Source organism: Cajanus cajan, chromosome 1 (genome assembly GCF_000230855.2).
Source record: "Cajanus cajan strain Asha chromosome 1, NIPB_CcT2T_4, whole genome shotgun sequence".
NCBI classification, from domain to species: Eukaryota; Viridiplantae; Streptophyta; class Magnoliopsida; order Fabales; family Fabaceae; genus Cajanus; species Cajanus cajan.
The window spans coordinates 76,524,065-76,545,321 of NC_138517.1; the positions used below are offsets into that span (position 1 = coordinate 76,524,065).

At 29.2% G+C, this 21,257-nt stretch overlaps 2 protein-coding genes across 2 annotated transcripts; both read left to right on the plus strand.

The window, feature by feature from the left end:
- Positions 1-1,004: 1,004 nt before the first annotated feature.
- On the plus strand, positions 1,005-2,666 carry LOC109792752 (phylloplanin). Its single transcript, XM_020352182.3, has 2 exons — positions 1,005-1,266; positions 2,078-2,666. The coding sequence occupies exons 1-2, from the start codon at positions 1,092-1,094 to the stop codon at positions 2,359-2,361; spliced, it is 459 nt and encodes a 152-aa protein (XP_020207771.1). The 5' UTR covers positions 1,005-1,091; the 3' UTR covers positions 2,362-2,666.
- A 9,098-nt stretch (positions 2,667-11,764) lies between these two features.
- Positions 11,765-19,021, plus strand: LOC145951220 (protein FAR1-RELATED SEQUENCE 5-like). Its single transcript, XM_083062963.1, has 2 exons — positions 11,765-16,169; positions 16,262-19,021. The coding sequence occupies exon 1, from the start codon at positions 14,625-14,627 to the stop codon at positions 15,774-15,776; it is 1,152 nt and encodes a 383-aa protein (XP_082919089.1). The 5' UTR covers positions 11,765-14,624; the 3' UTR covers positions 15,777-16,169; positions 16,262-19,021.
- Positions 19,022-21,257: the final 2,236 nt, after the last annotated feature.

Sequence of the window (21,257 nt, forward strand, 5' to 3'; positions counted from 1 at the left end):
TATTTATATTTTTTTTTATTTTAATATTCTAGTCAATAATATATTTTATATTTACATGTCAAAATTATTATAACTATGTATAAAATAAAATGCTGAATAAGGTCCTTGGGAAATGATATTCATGTTTATCATTGAACTACTATTACAATTTGGTAAACTTATCAACGAGATAACATTCATCAAATCATATACTCTTACATCAAGTATTTAAATCGTACTCCCAATCAAATTATAAATACCTTTCATTTTTAGATAAAAAGGGTTTTAAATTTGTTGTAATCTTAATTAATTTAAATTTAAAATTTTAACAAATTATATAAATATAAAGATAAAAAGAAAATCATAATTTTCTCTCAATTTAAACAATTATATTTTTATTTAATATAATAAAATTTTCCAACATCGACAATTATCATTTTCTTTAATTATTTTTTATGAAATTAATTTGAATATAGATTTATCTATACAATACACATCCACATTCCACAGCTTAGCAATCTTTAAAATGTAGGCGAAATTAATCATCTCAAGCACTAATGTTGGACCAAATTAAATGTGTAGTCTTATTTTGCTTACCCCACTCAACAAAATAGTGATTGACGGTGAGAACCAAGGGTGAGTCATGTGCGTGTGATACATGCGATAATGCGAATCATGATTACATATCAAACTTTCAATTAGTGGGAACTCAATGGACCTCTTCAAAACACCACATAGCTTGCACAAGAGAACGTGTTGCTTCATTAACGATACAAATGTGCTCTCAACATTGGCTTTATAGAGAATCAATCGTTGACATTTCAACATAAAAGAATGACAACTTCGCATTAATTAATGGTTTCCGATGAAAGGTAAAAAGAATATACATTGCGAGTTTGTAGTAATGTTGAAAGCTATTGTGTGGCTTATCACACGCATACGCAAATTCCAATTTGGTAATGGTAATAATGTTGAATCACGTAACTTGGCACTTCCATGTAGTATAAATTCGTTAAATTAATTGTTTATATACACATGTAATATTTACTTGTTGCAATAAGCAAAGAAATACAACTTGTGATATTTGATATAACCCTATCTAAGAACTAGCCATGGCCTTGAATCATTTTATAACATTTCTCCTAATTGCTGCAATGGCAATTCCACATGCCAAAGCTCAGCTTGGGCTTATTAATGCTCTTCTCGGATCTGTTAATGTTCAAGGAACTGTATTTTGCACTTCCAAGGACAATATGGGTGTCAAAGGTGTAATCCCAGTTTTTTCAAGTAAGGCCACAATTCATTGCTATTTGCAAATTTGAAATTTCTGACTTTTTCTCATCCTAAGATATTTTACATATCAGCATGTTTGACTTAACTGTAGAAATAAATTATTTTAATGAATGATTGATTATATTATAATCAATATTGTTAATTGATTATTATATCCTTTCCATTCTGTAAAATTCATTTTTATATAATAAACTATGGGGAAAATATTTGAAAAAATTGACAAGGATTTCAAAACCGGACCCATTAAAAAAAGTGAAGACAATGATGCTAAGATCTAACCATAGTTAAACCATTATTAAATCAGTGAAAAATTATATTTTTTTAAAAAAAATTAACATAATATATCAAGTAAAAAAATAACATGGAATATCTAAAACTAAACATGCAAGTAACTCAAATATGTCATAACATTTAACCTCATGTCCATGGAATTGACCAATTGTGGAACAATACATAGTTTTGCATTTGACATATTGAAGGTTTGAGCTTCATTTTATCTCTTTGAGTAGGTAATGTAAATGTGAGTTTTTCAATAAGTACTTTTTGAGTAGAGTTTTTCTTATAGATCTTTGACTGAGACATATCTTCTTCCCCTAAATATTTTGTGACAAAAATAATGTCTCAACATTCAAATTTAACAAACACTTACAAGAGATAATCTTGTTGAAATCAAATAAAGGCATTGTGAGCAACAAAACTTTCCATCTAACTTGTCTATTATTATACATGCAAAATATTAAGCTTATTTATTCTTCCAAACAAACATGACTTGATATATAATGCAATATGCATATGCATATTTCAGATGCTCAAGTGCAAGTGGTTTGTGGAGGAAAAGAGATTTCTAATGCTAGAACTGATGAAAATGGAAAGTTTTCTATTATGATGGATTCTCTTGTATTGGATCTGTCTTCTCTTCTGAATGGTTGCAATATGGTGGTTGCCACTCCTCTTTCCAATTGCAACACCAACCTTCCTTCTGCTGGGGCTCTCATTTCAACCCTACAGTTTGCTGGGATCACTCGTATTGGGACTCAAACTATAACTGACATTATTCCATCAGGATTCCATTTCCTGCCCTCCACTTAATTATTCAACCATCACAAAATTATCATCATTAATTAATTAAATAAAGTCATGCCATGACTTATCAATCCCTTGTATTTTTTTACTTTCTAAATTCTACTTCATTCGCCACTGTCTCTTATACGTACCTAAATTCAAACCATTAGATTGGTATAGTGGTGAAAAGGTGAAAAATTCAAATAGTATGCCGAAAATCTTAGATTTAAATCATGTTATTGATGTAATTCTTATTATAAAAAATATATATATGTATCTAAATTGGCATTTGGATAAATGATATCACCCTTCACGATGATAAATAGCTGTTATATATATATATATTTTTTATTATTTATTTCAATTGTTTCTATATTGTTACTCCTAAAACGGTGACTGCATCACATCAACGTAACTTTATATAATCCATAACTGAAGGCAAAAAAGAAAAATCATTAATCACTGTTAGATTATTAGCCTAATTAACTATTTGAAATTATCAGACCAAATGCTGTAAATGGGCCATACTTACCATAAACTTTTTCCCCATTATAACTAAATAACAATGCATTTTTCAGTTCAATTTTTGCATAAAAACACTTTTACGTAATTAAATTAGCATTTTTTTAGTTTTTTTTTTTTTGTTGTAAAGATAGGAAAGATTACAAAAATGATCGCAATGAAGATTGAACTTAGGTCCTCATGCATCTAATTACCCAACTCCTATCCACCCAACCATAGGCTAATCCTAGTGGTTAACATTTTTTTTTAATTAAGTATAAAATATTTTACATGTCAATTAGTAAAAAAAAATATTAAATATAACTTTTAAAATAATCATTAATATAAAAGTTAATCATACATGTCAATTTATGATTAAGTGACGGTGTAAAAAGTTCTTACATTTTCAAAGCATGGACTTGTTTTAAGGTAATTCTTTACATGAATTTATCATAACTAAATCTTAAATGATAATATGAGAATTAAAACTACACAAAAATACAATGATCAAAATTTATAAATGATGAGTTAAATATTTTTTTAATTTCTATAAAATAAATAAATTTTTATTTTGATTTTTGTATTTTTTTTATCTCTCTAAAATTAATTTTTTTTATTTATTTCTATTTACTTTCATTTGACACTCGTTAACTATTCATAGGTTGGACAAAAGATCAAGTAACTGTCTTCAGTAATCACCACTAGTATTTGTGGTATTATATCATCATGTAACATCTCTGAAAAGTTTTCAAAATATCAAAAATAAATATTATTTATTTATGATAAAATTAGACACTAACAAAAGTATTTTACAAAAATTAAAACCAATTGTTTTAATAAAGACTAAAAAAAAAATTCACTCATTTGATAAATACTTTGAAATATATTTAAACCTTTTATAAATTCATATAATCTATCGAACAAATCCTCTTCTGTATTAAACTTCGTTGTATTGTATCCATATATGTTCCTTGTGTAAGTTGTGTATTAGTTCCTTAGCCAATATATATATATGCTAATTCGTGTAGGGACTTGTTTCATTTGTTTTTCTCCTATCTTATTTTTGTTTGTTTAAAAAAATATTGAGTAAATTAAAATAAGATGAATAGTGCATAGTTAATTAACATTTTCATCATCATTATGTGTATATGTGTGAATTAAAAAACAATTTCATCCTGTGTATATGAAAGAATCATACCAATACTTATGTCTTTCTTATTTTTTTCCTTTCCTTTCCCATTTGTCATTGGGTGTGCTTTTCAATTATAACTAAAGGAAATGGGTAGTTGAACTCAAACTCAAAATGGACCAAACAGATGGATAAAAATGAAATATTTAGAGGTTTTATACTACAATTAATAAAAAAAATTCAATTAGAATGAGTTATAATAACCTTTTATTCATATATTATCTATTATGCTTTTAGTAAACTTACTTTTTTATTCAATAAATAATATTTAAATCAATCTCATCCAACAAAATATATTTCGTGAATGTTTAAAGAAAATATTTTCATTTGGTTAATCGCGGCTAGCTACCTCATTTAGCTGAAATTCCATGAATATGTTTTCATGAACCAAGAAAGATGAATAGGCGAAGTAACCTTATAGTGCAATTTGAAGGGTGGAATTATTTTAAATAATTTTTACTTCCATGTAGTTCCATACCTTACTAATCTATTAAACGTAGATTGGAATGATTGGGAAGGTAACGAGTTTCAGGTAGGACTACTCATTATTTTTTGTTAATTGTGTTAATCAAGGTGTAGTTTCCATGATCAAGGTATGTATTATTAAAAGACACACAGTTGACGTAGGAAAAAAACAGGAAAAAGGAAGGGAAGAGGAAAAGAAAGGAAAAGATGAGGAGGACCCCAAATCACTCCTAAAAACTAATTGTTCAACTCCATTGCAATTTGCAAGGTGAGTACATCTTCTTGTCTTCTCTAATTTCCCTTGTTTTTATTTTCATGTTTGATCATTCTTATCGCTGATTGTATCCTTTTAGGTATCATTCATGAATGATATATATTTATAGAAAATTTATCTAAAGACCATAATTTTGATTCATGCACCGCATGAATCCTATGACGTATGCGCAAATCAATAAGGTAGTTGAATTCCTTTCAATCCTCATCAGGAATCAGGATAGCATATTGGAGATCGATTTGCAAACTAAATAGAAATCCACTTGTTATCGATCATTACAATGATCGCTGTAACTTGTATCCTCTCCCGATGGAAATAAGTGGAGTCAAATCCCATTTTAGATTACTCTTGAAAAATTTGTCCTATAAGTAAATTATTAACTTTAATTTTTAATTGTTTATTTGTTACAAAAATTTTTAGGATTTGATCTTATTTACATTACATGCTTTATACAATATTTATAAATAACCTAATATGGAAATAAGTTTTAAGATATTATATTATGGAGAAAAGATAATCATTAGAAAGAGATAGAATAGTGTGTATCAAAATTCGTATATAGTAATGCTAGTCACATGAAGTGTGAAGAGCATTCTAATAAAATATTGGGTATTTTTATATTAGTTTGTCTCATCTACCGTGATTATGTTTAATTTTTAATCCAACCAGATTGAGTTTCAATATCTTTAAACAAAGATAGAAGTATTCTTTCAACAAGCCACTTTTGACTAAATTCTAAATATTCTTTGACTTACCTTTTCAAATAACTACTCAAGTATTCTTTTCACAACAAGCTTCTTTAGGCTTAACAATCAAATATTCTTTTACAATCAAGCATATTCAAGCTTAAAAAATAAGTATTTTTTTTCAAACAAGCCTTTCAAAACTCAAAACAAACATTTTTTTACAGACAAACATTTCCAAACTAAAAATCAAATATTATTTTACAAATAAGTTTCTCCAAACTCAAAACAAGTAATCTTTTACAAACAAACCTCTTCAAGCTCAAAACAAGTATTTTTTACACACAAGTCTTGTTAGGCTCAAAACAAGTATTCTTTTATAGACAAACCTCTCCAAACTCAAAATAAATATTCTTTTACAAATAATTCTCTCTAGGCTCAACCTTATAATAATGGTTATGAAGGTTACACAGATGTTGTGTTCGTCTCACTTAGACGTTATACAACCAGTATAGAGCAGAAAGCTTTTTACAAGAATGAATAAATATGATTTATAAAAAGTATTTCTTTTTATACAAGTCTTTTTTGTATATTATGCATCTCTCTTTCTTGAGCTTTGAATCTTCTTATATAGTAGTTTGGAGAAGATGAATGTTGCAATACTTTGAGTCCAGCTCACAAGTTTATTTTATTTATCTTCATCGTCTTTACTTGTGATGACAGGTAACTATTTGACTCATTTAATACAAACATTAAATGCATTTCACCAAATGGTACCTCTTATCTGATCAAGGAGGTTGCTTATCAGCTTTCTATACCAAATAGAGCCTATAGAAGCAATGCCAACACAAAGCAACCATAACAATGGCTTTATTACTTTTCTTTATGATTTCAGGGATCTTGATTCTAATAGAAAGCATGATTTTTCTCTTTAATATATTCGTGAGTTCCAAGATGACTTTTTGGTTCAATCTGTTAAGGAATGAAATATTCAATACAAACTTTGTCAATAGTCTCAATAAATAATACACATTTATTATATATGAGAAAAATTGTATGTTTTATCTGATTTACATCATCTCCCAAACGATTTGTGTCTTACACTTCATTTGACAAACATTTTCAAAGATATTTTTTAAGACGTTTTTGAAAACATTTTCTCTTATAAAAATATTTCATTTGTTAGCATTAAAACTATAAAGCTTGAGAGATTTAAAATCGTCTTTCGACTTAACAATCTCCTCTTTTTTATGGTGACAAACACGTCTTTGTATTTTTTAAATGCATATTTTTCTTTGTCTGAGAAAACATTTTTGTTTTGATGAGATGAAAAGATTTTTGTCTTTTTGAAATGGTTTCATCTTTCAAAAGGTATTTTTCTTGAAAACAGTTCTGACCTTTTAACCTTGAAAAGCCTTTTCAATTTTGCCTAAGAAATTTTGGGATAAAAAATTGCATGCATAGATTCCACCAAGATTGGAAACTATGGTACAATAAGGATGTTAGATGAATTAGGAAAGTCCAAGCTCTTGGCTTCGACGTCAGTCTCACCAACCTAAGCAAGACCTTTAGGTTGAGGCTCCCCCTCATAAACAACTTGGGGTGCCTCTTGAACTGGTGCTTGGGGCTCTTCTTGAGCTAGAGTGTGGGTCTCCAAGAGAGACACTAAGACCAGCTTCTAACTACTTAGCCTCTAGAGTAGTTAGAGTAACGTCTGTGATGACCTATTGCTTTGCTTCTTCAGTAGACTGAAGCTTCAAACGCTTCATAGCTTGCTCTTCCTCTAAGTCCCTTGAGGTTAAGGCTGGTCTTGGGCCACACACTAAGCATCACTTACAAGTAGGTGGAGACTATATGGTGGTTTGTTAAGGTGGTTGAGGCTGAGGGTAAGGTTGAGGTTGAGGTTTGTGTTTTGGTTGGGATGATTGTGCATATAAAGAGGTTGGTGGTTGTTTAGATAGTGGAGTAAGTTTGGAAACAATTTCTAAGCTAGAGGTGAAGGATTTGCGAGTAAGACAATGGATGAGTGGCTTATCATCCGAGTTAGATAAAGTTTTGTTCATATGTATTATGAGAGGTTTTGAGACAATGACTTTGGATGGTGGTTTGGAGGGTGAAGGTAGGGTTTTGGATTGGCAAATTTATTAGGAACTCAGAGTAGGCTTCTTTGTAGAGGCTCCTCCTTGATTAGCTTTTCCTTGATGGTCAGAGGATGGCTTTTCACCAAAAGGAAAATATGGGTTATAGCCATTTTCCTTAAGGTGGTCATTGATACATTTCCTCCTTCACGCCTAACAAAGAGAGACAAAGTGTCGATCCTTACATCCTAGATAACCTTTGTAGAGCATCTCATAGGGAATGAGAGCTCTTTTACTCATCTCCTGGTTGCATTGCGAGATACATGTTTTCCAATGATTGTAAACGAGTTAAGGTAGGTTAATCTTATTCCCTAACATTAGGTAATTCAGGCAAAATCTATCCAAGTCAAAAATGTGATCTCTCAATCTTGACCTTAGTAAAAAGGTGTTGAAGAACATGTTGTGGAACATCTTGCTAAGTGGAGTGAGGTTGGTTGTGCAAAGGAATTTCTTCAACTCGTTCCTCTACGGTGGTCGTTGACCATTTAAGTAGATAAGTGCATCTACTATCTCTTGGGTGATGACGACTTCCCAATCACCCTTGTAGACTTCACCTTTTTCCTTGTAACTTGAGATTATTGCAATGATAAGAGGATCCACTTGAACAATTGTCTGGTTACTTGTTTGATGATAGAGTGTGACTCCTAAATGATACGTAGTTGTCCAAAAGTTGGCGTAAAGAGCAATGTGCCAATTGCACTTCAGCCCAATGAATGAGGTCCAAGTAGTATGGTTATGATAAATCTTCATTAGATAGCCCTTGTCTTACATTTTAAATTTATTTATATATTTATAATTTTTATCAAGTGAATAAATGATAATAAATTAAAAAATATGTCATCATATATTTTAAAATTTTATAACGAATATTTTTTATAAAATTAAGTTAAATACTATAAATTATATATTTGAATATAATAGGTATGTATTGGTATAATATTCACATCTCTAAGAGATAAATATATAATTTATTTTATATTTTAAAATAAAAATAATGTAATATTTACATCTCTAATAAAAAGTGTAATCTACTTTAATAATATTAAATTAAATTGATTAAATTATATAATTTAACTTTAACATAAAAGAAGATAACAATGGAATAAAAATAATGTCATTTACTTTATTTATTATATTAGGTATAGCTAGCTAGAAAAGGGGTTTGCCGACATCTAGTTTTTCTTAATTGAGTGTAGGGTTGGTTATGCAGTTCCGCCTCCCTTTTCAAAATATACCCGGATCTTTAACTTATACATTAAGATACATTTAATTTTTTAAGTTTAATGGTGATGAAGTTAAAATACATAATAATTATACATTAATAGTATAAAATATTTTTATTGAATCAAATAAAATCCACTATTGATATAATTTATAGTTTTTTATTATAAGATAAAATAGGTTATTTATAGAGACAATAAATTTATAACGCTATTTAATTACATATTATTATGTATAAAAAATTATAATTTAAATATATTTTTAATCCGTATAATTCTTTATTTTTTATTCTCTAAAATTTGAAATTACATTTTTAAGGATTATTTTTAATTACCTATGTGTTTATTATAAAGTTAAATAATCATATTAGTTAATATCATTATTACCTATGATACCATCTCAATATGTTGTACCTCTAATATTTAATGTTAAAATATTATTTATTTATCTTAAAATTTTATAAAAAATAAAAAATAATAATGAATTTAGATTTAAAAGTATGAAAAATAAAAATATATTTTAAAAAACAAAATCAAAATTTATTCATTTTACATGACCAAAAATAATGATTACAAATTTTAAAATAAAATTTTTTTTTCTAAAAATCAAAATCATTATTTATAAAAATTAAAAAATATACTTAAACTTAAAATTTATTAAGTTTCATAATAATTACTCTTAAAATCATATCAAATACATTAGTTGTATAAAATTCTTATACACCGAAAGTAATGAAACTGTTATTATAATAAAACTCAACAAGTTTCATAGTGGTTTACGATTAAACATTTATGTAAAATTATTTTACACATAATTTATTTTCTCCTAATTTGAATTATGTAAAACAGAAGAATATTATAAAAAAAAAAAAAAAAAAGTATTTTAATTGTAATTTTTTTTAGCCATGTTTAATGATTAAAAGCATTATATAAAGAAGTGCCCTTGAAACCCTACCGTGTGGTGCGCCTCCTAACGAGTTGAGAGGTGGTAGCTGCTGCGGAAGCTTTCTCTTCTCAACCTTTCGCAGCAGCAATCGCTTCCCAGCCATGGCACGCTCTTTCTCTCTACCCAAACGCGCCCTTTCCCTTGCTCTTCAACGGTTCGTTCCATTTCCAATCTCATGCATTAAACGCTCTTATATATTCTTTTTCTTGCATGCCATGCCACTTTAACATGTTATGTCTTCTTTTTCCATCTAACATGAAATGGAACTAGCAATTCAGCACGTTTAATTTGTTTTTTTAAAATGAAATGGGAAATTAATTTTTAATTATTTATTTATTGAGATAATTGAAGTGGGTGTGTTGTTTGTGACATGTATTTATTATGCTTATATGGTATGTGTTGTGTTACATAACGTTACAGGCGAGGGTACGCAGTGGCGTCTTCAGATGTTTGTTCGGTGAGGGGGGGTTTGGATAGGATTCGGGGTAGGAGCGGAATAGTGGAAGAGAAAAGTGCCACAAAACATGGTTTGGGCCCTTCGGCTTGGGGCCCAGACCCTGTGACGGGTTACTACAGGCCCATCAATCACACCGATGAGATTGACCCGGTGGAGCTCCGACAGATGCTGTTGAACCACAAAGTTAGATCCTAGATGCACCAACACCCACACCTAGTTTCATCTAATTATGTTCCTTTTGCTTTTCTAGTTTCTTTTCTTGTAAACCAACAAAATATATGTTGTCTCTTTATCCTTTTGCAATTATGAAGAATCTTATTTCGTTTCTGTTTCTTGTTTTTGGGTTACATTTTTAGTGCATGGTGATGCTCGATCTGTTTATTGTCTGCGAATATCTAGTGGAACATATTAATTTGGGATCATGAGATTGAGATCCTTTGGGTTTAGATGAGTCATGGTTTAGGTGCAAGGGGATATTATGATTCGAGTAATCCCATAAAAAAAATTATAATAAAATAAAAGAAAATTAATGGATAATAACATAAATCATAATTATATAGAATTACATAGCATAAAATATTTAAGTTGTGACATGGGGGTGGTGGCTCAACGTGGATTGGTTCGATTTTGAGTAGGGGTGTTCATGGTTCGGTTTTTTCAAAAAACCGATCCAAATCGAATCGAACCGTTTGGTTAACCGATCCAATTTTATTAAGTGGATTGGTTTAGTTTTTTAAAATATGGATCGGTTTTTTTGAAATTGGATCGGTTCGGTGCGGTGCAGTTATCTACTTTTTTACTCATATATGGATCAGTTTTTTTAGAAAATCAAATCGAACCGATCCACTTTATAAAAATAGATCGGATAACTGAACCGGTTTTATAAAGTAATTCGGTTCAGATTTTTTTCCAAAATGGATCGAATTTTTTAATATGGATCAGATCGGTTATGGATCGGTTCAGATCAATTTGAATTTTTTGCAAACCCCTAATTTTGAGAGGATCTACTTAAAGAGAATGAGGGAATAAAAGAAGGGCAATTGGGAAAGGGAAAAAAAAAATTCTGTCATGAGGTAAAGAATAATGAGATGTAACATATTGAGAAATTTTTTCTGATAATAGGAGACTTTATTTGACGTTCTCCGCGAGCATTTGTTTTGCATTGATTGATAACAGGTAAATTTAACTAGCAAGCTTCCGTCAAAAAATAAATTGATATGTCCTTGAAATTCATGACTAAAACAATCACTAATTACTAAGAGATATACTAAATTGAGATTTTTTTAAAAATTATTATTAAAAAAGTTTCGTAGGATTTAAGAGTTTTTTTTTATAGAAATTTGTTGATTTTTTAAGATTCTTTTAAAAGATTTTTGTAATTAAATTTTTTTAATATAGATTTTAATGAATTTATGTCATAAATATTTATAAGATTTGAAAGAATTATATGAGATTTTAAAAGACAATATAAATTCTTAAAAAAAATAACACAATTAATGAAGAAAAAACAAATAATAAGATTTGAATAAAGAAAATAAAATTATTTTTTTCAATCTTTTAATATACAATTGATTCTAATTTAATTTAATGTAATCTCAAATAATATTTTTTTATATATATTTCTCTTTTTTTTTTCTATTTATATTCTTCCATTCAAGCTATTAAATTTAAACAATATATTTAAATTTATGATATTTATTGACCAAAAGAATTGTCAAAATATATGTTTAAAAATTTTGGTATTGACGCATTTCTAAAAAAAAATTATGCGAATGAATTTTTGAATATCATCTATTGATAATTTTTTAAATTATTAAAATTTAATACCTAATTTAATGTACTTCTAATGTTTTTATTGTCTTAATTAAATATTACCATATTTTTTATATACTCTTAAATTTTTTTTTAATTATCTTAATCATATATCATATGAATTTATATATTATTTTTTTTACTAAATACTACAAAACCTTTTTATAATAAAAAAATATAATAAAATTCTTTCAAATCTTAATCCAATACACTTCTAATTTTAAGCATTTTTTTTCATGATTATAGAGATGAAATTTATTATTTTTGTGATTTTAAGATTAATGTGATGATTTATTCCTATCGATTCATAATAAGTCCATTACATTAGTCGTGTGTGTTAGAGTATAAAGTGCAGTATTTGATGAATGTTTATTGATTAACTAATTATATTCACGGCTTCATTTTTTTATATAAATATTCGGCTTCATCGTTGTGACAAACTTTTTGGAAAGATTTTTATAATTAGCATGGTATTGTTGATCATTATCACGCTTCTATTAGAACTATTTATCGTTGACATCAAGTTTTTAAGTTGTATAAAGTGTATTATTGGCCAACTTTTACATTATATAATATTAAATTTCTTTTAAAAAATTTGAAGGGTCAATTTTATATTAAGAAATAATTTATTAGAGTTAATTTAACCGTATAGACTTAAAGTAGTATACATAAGATCAGAAGTTCAAATCTCATTATTATTATTATTATTAGACATAAAATAAATTTTTGAATTAAGATGAAGTCTTTATAAAATTAATTTTAATATATTTTTACCTAAATTTTAAACTCAACTAAGATTAGGGAGATTCTTAATCAATAGATTTACAGTGTGTTTGGTAACCCATTATGGACATGATTTTCCATGTCAAATCCAAAACTCCTTGTTATAGCTTTTGCATCATGAACGTGAATTCATTATTGGATCCATATGTTGGTGAAGTCTCTGATAGTGAAGTTTAGTAAGTGGTCCATCCGTGCAGCATGTTTAGGAATTAGGATGACCGTAGATATAATATTAAATTATTGAACGGTTGAGATTATGATGTAATGAGGAAAATTGAAGAATTGCAGAGTCGTCCTTGTAATGTTTATATTTGCCCGTGTTTGGTATGTTTATGAAGGGTTATGTTGTTTTTCAGGGTTTTGCATGATCAGTTGATTTGCGATCCGGTTATTGTGTCGTATTTGTTGTAGGAGTTCCGATTAGCAGGTGCGATAGGCGGCGGTGTGAGTTTGTGGAGAGCATCTTCGTAGTGGTCTTCCGGGGGCGTATCCTTTGTTGTTGGCGGAAGTCGGCAAGCGGTGCGAACATTTTTTTAGGTTTAACAGGTGAGGAATCGATTTGTTTATTTTTTAAAGGTAAATTGTCGCGTACCAAAGGAAGCCGTTTTGCAGGTTTACGTGATTTGTTTAATTTGCATTTGATTTGATATGTATGTGCAATTTTGTTGATACATCTGTTGCTGGTGTGTACAGTTAATAGAGAGATTAACTGGTGCGGAAGTGTTTTCAGGTTCATACATTGATTTATTGGTTGTAAACGTGAAAGTAGAATGGAGTTTGAGAATTGGAGTATAGAGGTAAATGACATTTGTGTGATGTTTAGGGTTGCGTCCTTTAATATTGCGTTGTGTCATGTGTGTCATAACTGTGATGATGTATGTGGATATTGTTTTTAACTTTGTGATGGTCATAAAAGGTTTAATTGAGGATTAAAATTGTTTAGGTCCCAGTAGATAATTGTGAAAGCATAAGTGAAGGAGTAGAAAACATTGAAGGCATAAATGAAGGAGTATATAATTTTCAAGGAATAAATGAAGGAGAAGATAATATAAATGAGGATGAGGTTGAGGATGAGGATGAGGATGAGGAAGATGAGAATTTGGTTATTGATTTACAGGAGAATTGTGAAGAAGAAGTGGAAAATGTTGTTAATGAAGGAAGATCTGAGGTTTTTGACAGTGAAAACGGGGTGATAGTTTCTACTTTGGATGATATTTTGAATTTAGATTTGCATTTAAGTCCCTATGAACTCAGGAATGTTGAATTTGTAAGTGTTGAGATGGCTTACTTATTTTATTACTGGTTTGCAAGAGTTAATGGATTTGCTGCAAGAAAGAGCAAGATTTTGAGAAATATTAAGGGGGAAAAATTACAACAAACATTTGTTTGTTTCAAGGAAGGATTTAGAGATAAGCGGCGTATGAACATACAGAATCGAAAGCGAAAGGAAACACCGGTGACAAGGTGCGGATGTGAAGCAAAACTAAGAGTGCATATTGATAGCACATGTGGACTATGGTACATTACATATTTTGTGGATGATCACAACCATAGTTTTTTGGAAGATAAGTATTGTAGAATGTTAGCTTCTCATAGAGATATGAGTGAGTTAGATATTATGCAGTTGAATAAAATGAGAAAAGTTGGCATAAGTAGTCCTCATATTTATGGGTCACTTGCAGATCAGCCTGGAGGTTATGAGAGACTTTCTTTTTGTGAAAAGGACATATACAATCAAATTGGAAGGTAAAGAAGGTTGCAAGGTTTGGATTCAAAATGTGCGTTGGAATTTTTGAATGGTTTAAAACGCAATGATCCTGTAATGTATGTTGGTCACACTGTTGATGAGGAAAACAGATTGCAGCATTTGTTCTGGTGTGATGGCATGATGCAGATGGATTATGAAGTTTTTGGTGATGTGTTAGCTTTTGATGCAACATATGGGAAAAATAAGTATTTATGTCCTGTAGTTGTATTTTCTGGTGTTAATCATCACAATCATACGATAGTATTTGGGAGTGCTATTGTTTCAAATGAAAGTGAAGAAACATATATTTGGGTACTTGAGCAATTTGCAGAAGCCATGAAAGGAAAGTCACCAATATCTATTATCACTGATGGTGATGTTGCAATGAAAAATGCCATAAGAAAGGTGTTTCGTAATTCAAACCATAGGTTGTGTGCATGGCACTTATTAAGAAATGCGACAACTAACATTAAGAAGCCAGCATTTACAAAGGATTTAAGAAAATGCATGTTGGGTGAGTATGAAATTGGTGAATTTCGAAAGAAGTGGTCTGAAATGTTGAACAAGTTTGAGTTGCATGATCATCCTTGGGTTATAGAGTTATTTGAAAAGAGGAAGATGTGGTGTACAGCTTATATTAGAGGGGCTTTCTTTGCTGGTTTTAGGGCAACTTCTCGGTGTGAAGGATTACATTCTGAGTTGAAAAAATATATTCATCCGAAGATTAATCTGACAGAGTTTGTTCAACAATTTAATCGTCTTGTGAGTTATATGCGTCATAGGGAAGTTGAAGCTGACTTTGCATCAATTCATGGTGATCCTGTTCCAGAAACAGATTTTCATAACCTTGAGGTATCGGGGGCAAAGTGTTATACGAAAGAAATATTCAAATTATTTCGTGATCAGCTTCATAGTTCATGTTTGATGAGGGTCATTGGTTGCAAGCAGACATTTGGTTGTTGTATATACATAGTGAGAAAATATGAAATGATGCACAAAGAATGGCATGTGTCATATCAATCAAGACCGTGTGATTTGAAGTGTTCGTGCTTAAGAATGGAATCAGTCGGCATTCCATGTGATCATATACTTGCAGTGTTGGTTCATCTGAATGTATCAGAGTTACCAAAATGTTTGGTGTTAAAAAGGTGGACTAAGTTGGCGAAGGATGAAGTGAAGGGCAATGTTAGTACACATAGGTGGGACTCTGAGAAAGATGCCAGATAGTTGTCATTAATGGAGTATTTTAAAGAGCTTAGTACTTTGGCATGTGAAACATATGATGATTATGTTGATAAAAGGGATAAAGTTGTAAATGAATTAGTTGAAATAAGAGGTAAAAAAGGTCATGAATCCGAAGAAGGCAATGCATTGGGTGATGAATCCAGTGTAGTTATAAGAAATCCTGCCATTGCTAGAAGTAAAGGAAGGTCTGTTGTTGAAGGTTCATGGGGCAAAAGTAGGAAATCAAAAAAGAGTATTAAGTGTAGTTTGTGTAAACAAATAGGTCATAACATGAGAACCTGTCGAAGACAACAAAATTTGGATGATATGGAACAAAGCACAGGTGGAATGAGTTGTGAATTTGAAGAAAGTTATGTAGCTTACCAAAATGAAGAGGTAACGAATATAAGTTATATTAAAATTATGTATTTGTTTTATAAACAGAGTTAAATGTGATGTGTGTAATGTTGTCATTGTTGGGATTGTAGGAAGATGAATACATTGAAGATTTGTTTGACAAATGCGATGAATTTGATAATGGTGTTGCTGAGATGTCTGTTTCACAGTCAGAATCAATATATAGTTATGAAGTGTCATTATCTCCAGCATTCAGTGATGCAGGTAATGTTTATGAATTAGTAAGTGAAGTCTGTTATTGTAGCTGTATGAGGAGTAGTTAGTTAAATTTTATTGTATTACTATGATGTTATAGTATTTTACTTGTGTATGTGTAATATTGCAATTAATGGATTGCTGATAATTGATATTAATTTTGATTTGCAGGTTTTATATACAATTGATGACGGATGCAGTAGAATGGAAATCCATGAATTGACATAGTTTGGATTGAACATTTAGATGAATGTGATGTTTGTTGGTTATTTATGGAGGAGTTTTATTTTATATTGTTTTTAATTGAAGTTGGTAAATATTATGCAGTAATGAAATTATGATAGATCAGTTGATGTAGTTTGGATGGAAAATTAAAGATGGAATACCGTTATGTTGTTTATTTTTGCAGCAATTGTATTTTGTAATATGATTAGTTCAATTGATAAAAGATATAATTAATATTTTGATGATTTGTAATTAAGAAAAATATGAACATACAATATGCATTAAAATAATGTATGTTGATAGAAGAAAAAAAATAATTTATTAGTTAGATTTAATTTATAATTTTACTATAATAGAAAAAACAAAGGGCTGGTTGTTTTATACACTAACACAGGAGTTGATTATTAATAATAAATTAGTAAATTATTGAATTTATTGAATGAATTTCGGGTTTCGTTTAGGGTTGGTTAATGGTTTAATTTGAATAGGTAATAATTGGTATTTAATCACGTTAAATGTTATATGATGAGCATTTTTTGTAAGTGTCATTTTTGAACTTGTTCTCGGTTATAGGAGTATAATAAGAATTGTATTTTGATTGCAATGAAATGGAGTCATTAGTAGAAATTTAATGAGGCTTCTGTATTGAACTTTTGTGTTACTGTAATTTAAAAATACATATTTTGTAATATGAAACTATAATATTTATATATTATGAAAATATTGGGTTGCGATTGAGGTAGGTGTTGTGTATGACGTGGAAAGTATAATCCCAAATTTGGGGTTTATTCCTGAAATTATACGGTGAAAATTAAAGTAAAAAATAAAATCATGCAACGGAGTAATAATACAAAAAACGATATAAAAAAATTGTTAGAAAATAAAAAGTGTAAATAAAAAAAAATTAATTTATTAATAAAGAAACCTTTGTTATTGTGGAGGTGTATCGGTGTGTGGTGTTTAGGGCAAAGAGAACGAAATATATATTTGGGCAGCATAGAAGGAAAGTAAATATTTTCATGCAAGTAATAATTAAACACATAAAAATATAATAATGGATGACAATATTAAAGTACCAGTATCAAAAAAATAAATTACAAAATATAAAATGTTGAGTTCTAAATTTGAAGTAACAGTAGTTCCCGTAAAACTGGGCATGGTGAGAATCAAGCTTTCTGAACATTTAAAACTAAATAATTGGGGTCATTCATTTTTTCAATTTTCAACATTTGGTGTTGGTTGTATCCTTGTCGCTTAATCAGGTGACCCCATTCTTTGCCGACGTAAAACTCGTTCTTGTTTCGCTTTGTAGACTTTGTGATGTCAGACTTGACCATATTTCCTTGCTCATCAATCAACACACAAATTTTGTACTTGTTAACGTTCCAGACATGAACAAATTTTACTGGAAAATACTGCAATGAGTAATAGTTGTTGGTCATAAATGTTAATATTGCTTTATAAATAAAAAAAATAGAATTCATTTTATTGCTCACCAATGGCTGTCGTCCGGTTGAACCGGCTTTTGTCAGCGTGGGAAACCAGGTCATTGGATGTTTTTCAAGTTGGGTGGCAGGATGTGTTTCAATTTGGGTTGCTGGAATGGTTTGATCATTGTCAACTAAATCTTGATTTTGAATTTCAGGTTGCATAACTTGCACAGTATCGATGCTGAGAAAATAAAAACGTTTAATTTAGTAGTACAAATATTAATAAAAATAATAATACATTGGGGTTTATGTGTATGTAAACTTTACCCGATATCTGTTGAAGTGTTGTTGGTTTCTTTTTTCAACTGAGGATAACATATTTCCTCCTCAGCAAGATTATAAATACGCATATCAAAAATGTTAGTGTCATTGTAGTAGAACTCAACAATGTGTGTGGATGTCAGACCATAGAAATTTAGAATTTGTTTTACACCATAAAACATGCCAACAGTTTGACCTAAATTTTTCAAATTAACTTTAAAGGTGTTCCCGTTTGGGTCTCTTATGATGCACTCTCCTACTTTTATCTTACCATTCCAGTGTTTGTAAAACTGAGCATTTAAAAATATCCGATCCTAACAATCACAAAAGAATTCAACCAACGATCAGTATGATTATTAATACTTTATAATAGTATTAAACCATTTATATGGAATTCGAAAGAAAAAATATAAAACAAGTTAACCTTATTCGGTGATAACTCAGATCTGAAGTGTTTCAATATGTTATCCATTTCAGAAATCATAAGAGTGTCCATTTTCTGCATTTGAATGTTTTAATTTAATATAGAACAACATGCAACAAAGACAATACATGGGACGAAGAAAAGAGTTTTAAAATCAATGATTTTGGTTATGATAACAGTAATAATAATGATAAAAAACACAAGGTTTGTTAAATATTTCATGATATTCGTTATAGTATAAAACCGAAAGTTACTGAAAGGTAAAACAACATACATTTAAGTGTCTTGAATATTTATGTGTTAAGAGAGAAATGTGAATAAAATCAACTAAAAATATAAATTTGTTGAATGCAAATAGAATCATACCAGTACATGCTGTTTAGGGTTGCAAAATGGGAAGACGTTGATTTTGGGTGAAACCCATGAAATGTTCAATGGATATTAGGGTTTTGGCAGACGGAAGAGGAAGAAGATGAATACTTGATTTTAGGGTTTAAAAGAAAAAATTATATACATTTAAAACCCAAAGTTAATGAAAGGTAAAACAACATTTAGGGTATAAGTTTCCTGAATATTTATGTGTTAAGACATAAATTTGAATAAAATTAAGTAAAAACAAATTTTTTTTTAATGAAATAGAAGCATACCAGTAGATGCTATTTAGCGTTGCGAAATGGAAAGGCGGTGATTTTGGGTGAATCCGTTGAAATGTTGAATGGATATTACGATTTTGGCAGATGGAAGACGAAGAAGATGAATACTAGATTTTTGGAATGGTGTGTAACTGTGTATGAAGAAAAAATAATTTTCTGAAACGTGTAATTATTCTCTTTGATCGTGCGTTTCGGAGTTGGAACTTGGAAGTATAAATGCTTACGTGTATCAATGGAAACCAAATGAAGGGTCACATGTGTTTAGGGTTTAACGTTCCCATTAGTTACCGAAACCGTGGCATATATATCTATATATTTTATTTTATTATCAAATTTGTTAAGTGTTTAAATTATTTTTTATATATGTTAAATTTCATCTTAATGTACGATGTGTTATAAATAAATATTTTCTTAATATGTTTCAAGTTTATTTCAGTCTTAATTATTGATTTTATAATATTATTAATTTATTTAATTACATTATTCATTATTTTCCTTTTTCTAATTGAGTAAATTTTGTTTTTTGAATTTTTTTTAAATTTATTAAAAATTGTGTTTTTAAAATTTTAATAGGCATTGTTTGGTTTCACGTTCCCATCTGTGTTAATGTTGGTTACCGCTTTATATAAAAACAAATTTCGTCATAAAGTAATAATTAATAACTTTGATTATATAAATTATTTAATAAATGTTTTGTTCAAATTGCGTACAACTGCTTATTTTATGTATGCACCTGTTTATATACATTTATCTTTTGTTTTATATTTTAAGTATATTTGTAGATAATTTATTTTTAAAATGTTGTATAAGAAATGAAAAGTTAAAATTTTATTGTACATTTGTACATCTCGCATGGTAATAATTACAAACAAACTAATTTTTAGCACAATGGCCGATGAAAATTGTTACATAATATATGTTGTCACATTTGACAATTTAGTCATTATTAGTATATATATAAAACCTTAAACATATTTTTAAAAACATCAGCAACCAATTATGATATAAATTAAAAAATAATATTGTATACAAAAATAAAGCTGTTTTAAATTACGCAATAAGTTAAGAAAATTTTAAAAGTAGCGTGCCATTTGTGATAATTATTAATAGGGATAGTAATAAAAAAAACAAGATTGTCATCATACAAAAAACCATGTCATCATACAGAACCAGTTAAATTAAGTGAAAGAGTTCTAAAAGAAGCATAAAATGAGAAGGCCAAGTCAGGCTTTGTTAACTTGTAGGATCAGGAAGTTGAAGTTTTGAACTTTTTCAATCTTAAGTCTTATGCCTGTGTTGTATCGTTGGCCTTTAATAAGCTGCCCCCATTCCTTCCCAACATAAAACTCCCTTTTGTTTCGCTGTGTTGATGTTTTTTTAATGTCAGCTTCAATCATGTCTCCATGTTCGTTGATTAAGACACACAAATTGTATTTGTGAATGCCCCAAACATGAAAGTATTTGACTGGAAAATACTGAAATTCAATTATTCACATCATTATGTATATTGATTAATGAAATAAAATTGTTTGTTAATTTTAAAATAATGATGTAATTCCATACCAAAGGTTGTCTTCCACTTGCTGCAGATTTGGTTATAGTGTGAAACCAAGGAACAGGATGTCTTGACATATGATCTGTTGGAAAAGGCAATTGTACAAGTTGTTCTTCACGTGGTGGTGAATCACCCTCCGTTAAATCTATAATCTCATTGTCAGGGTGGAGAACTGGGACATTAACGTTGCTGAGATAATTAAAAGTGCATATTAATTATAAAATAAATAAATAAATAAATAATTAACATATTAAACTTAATGAA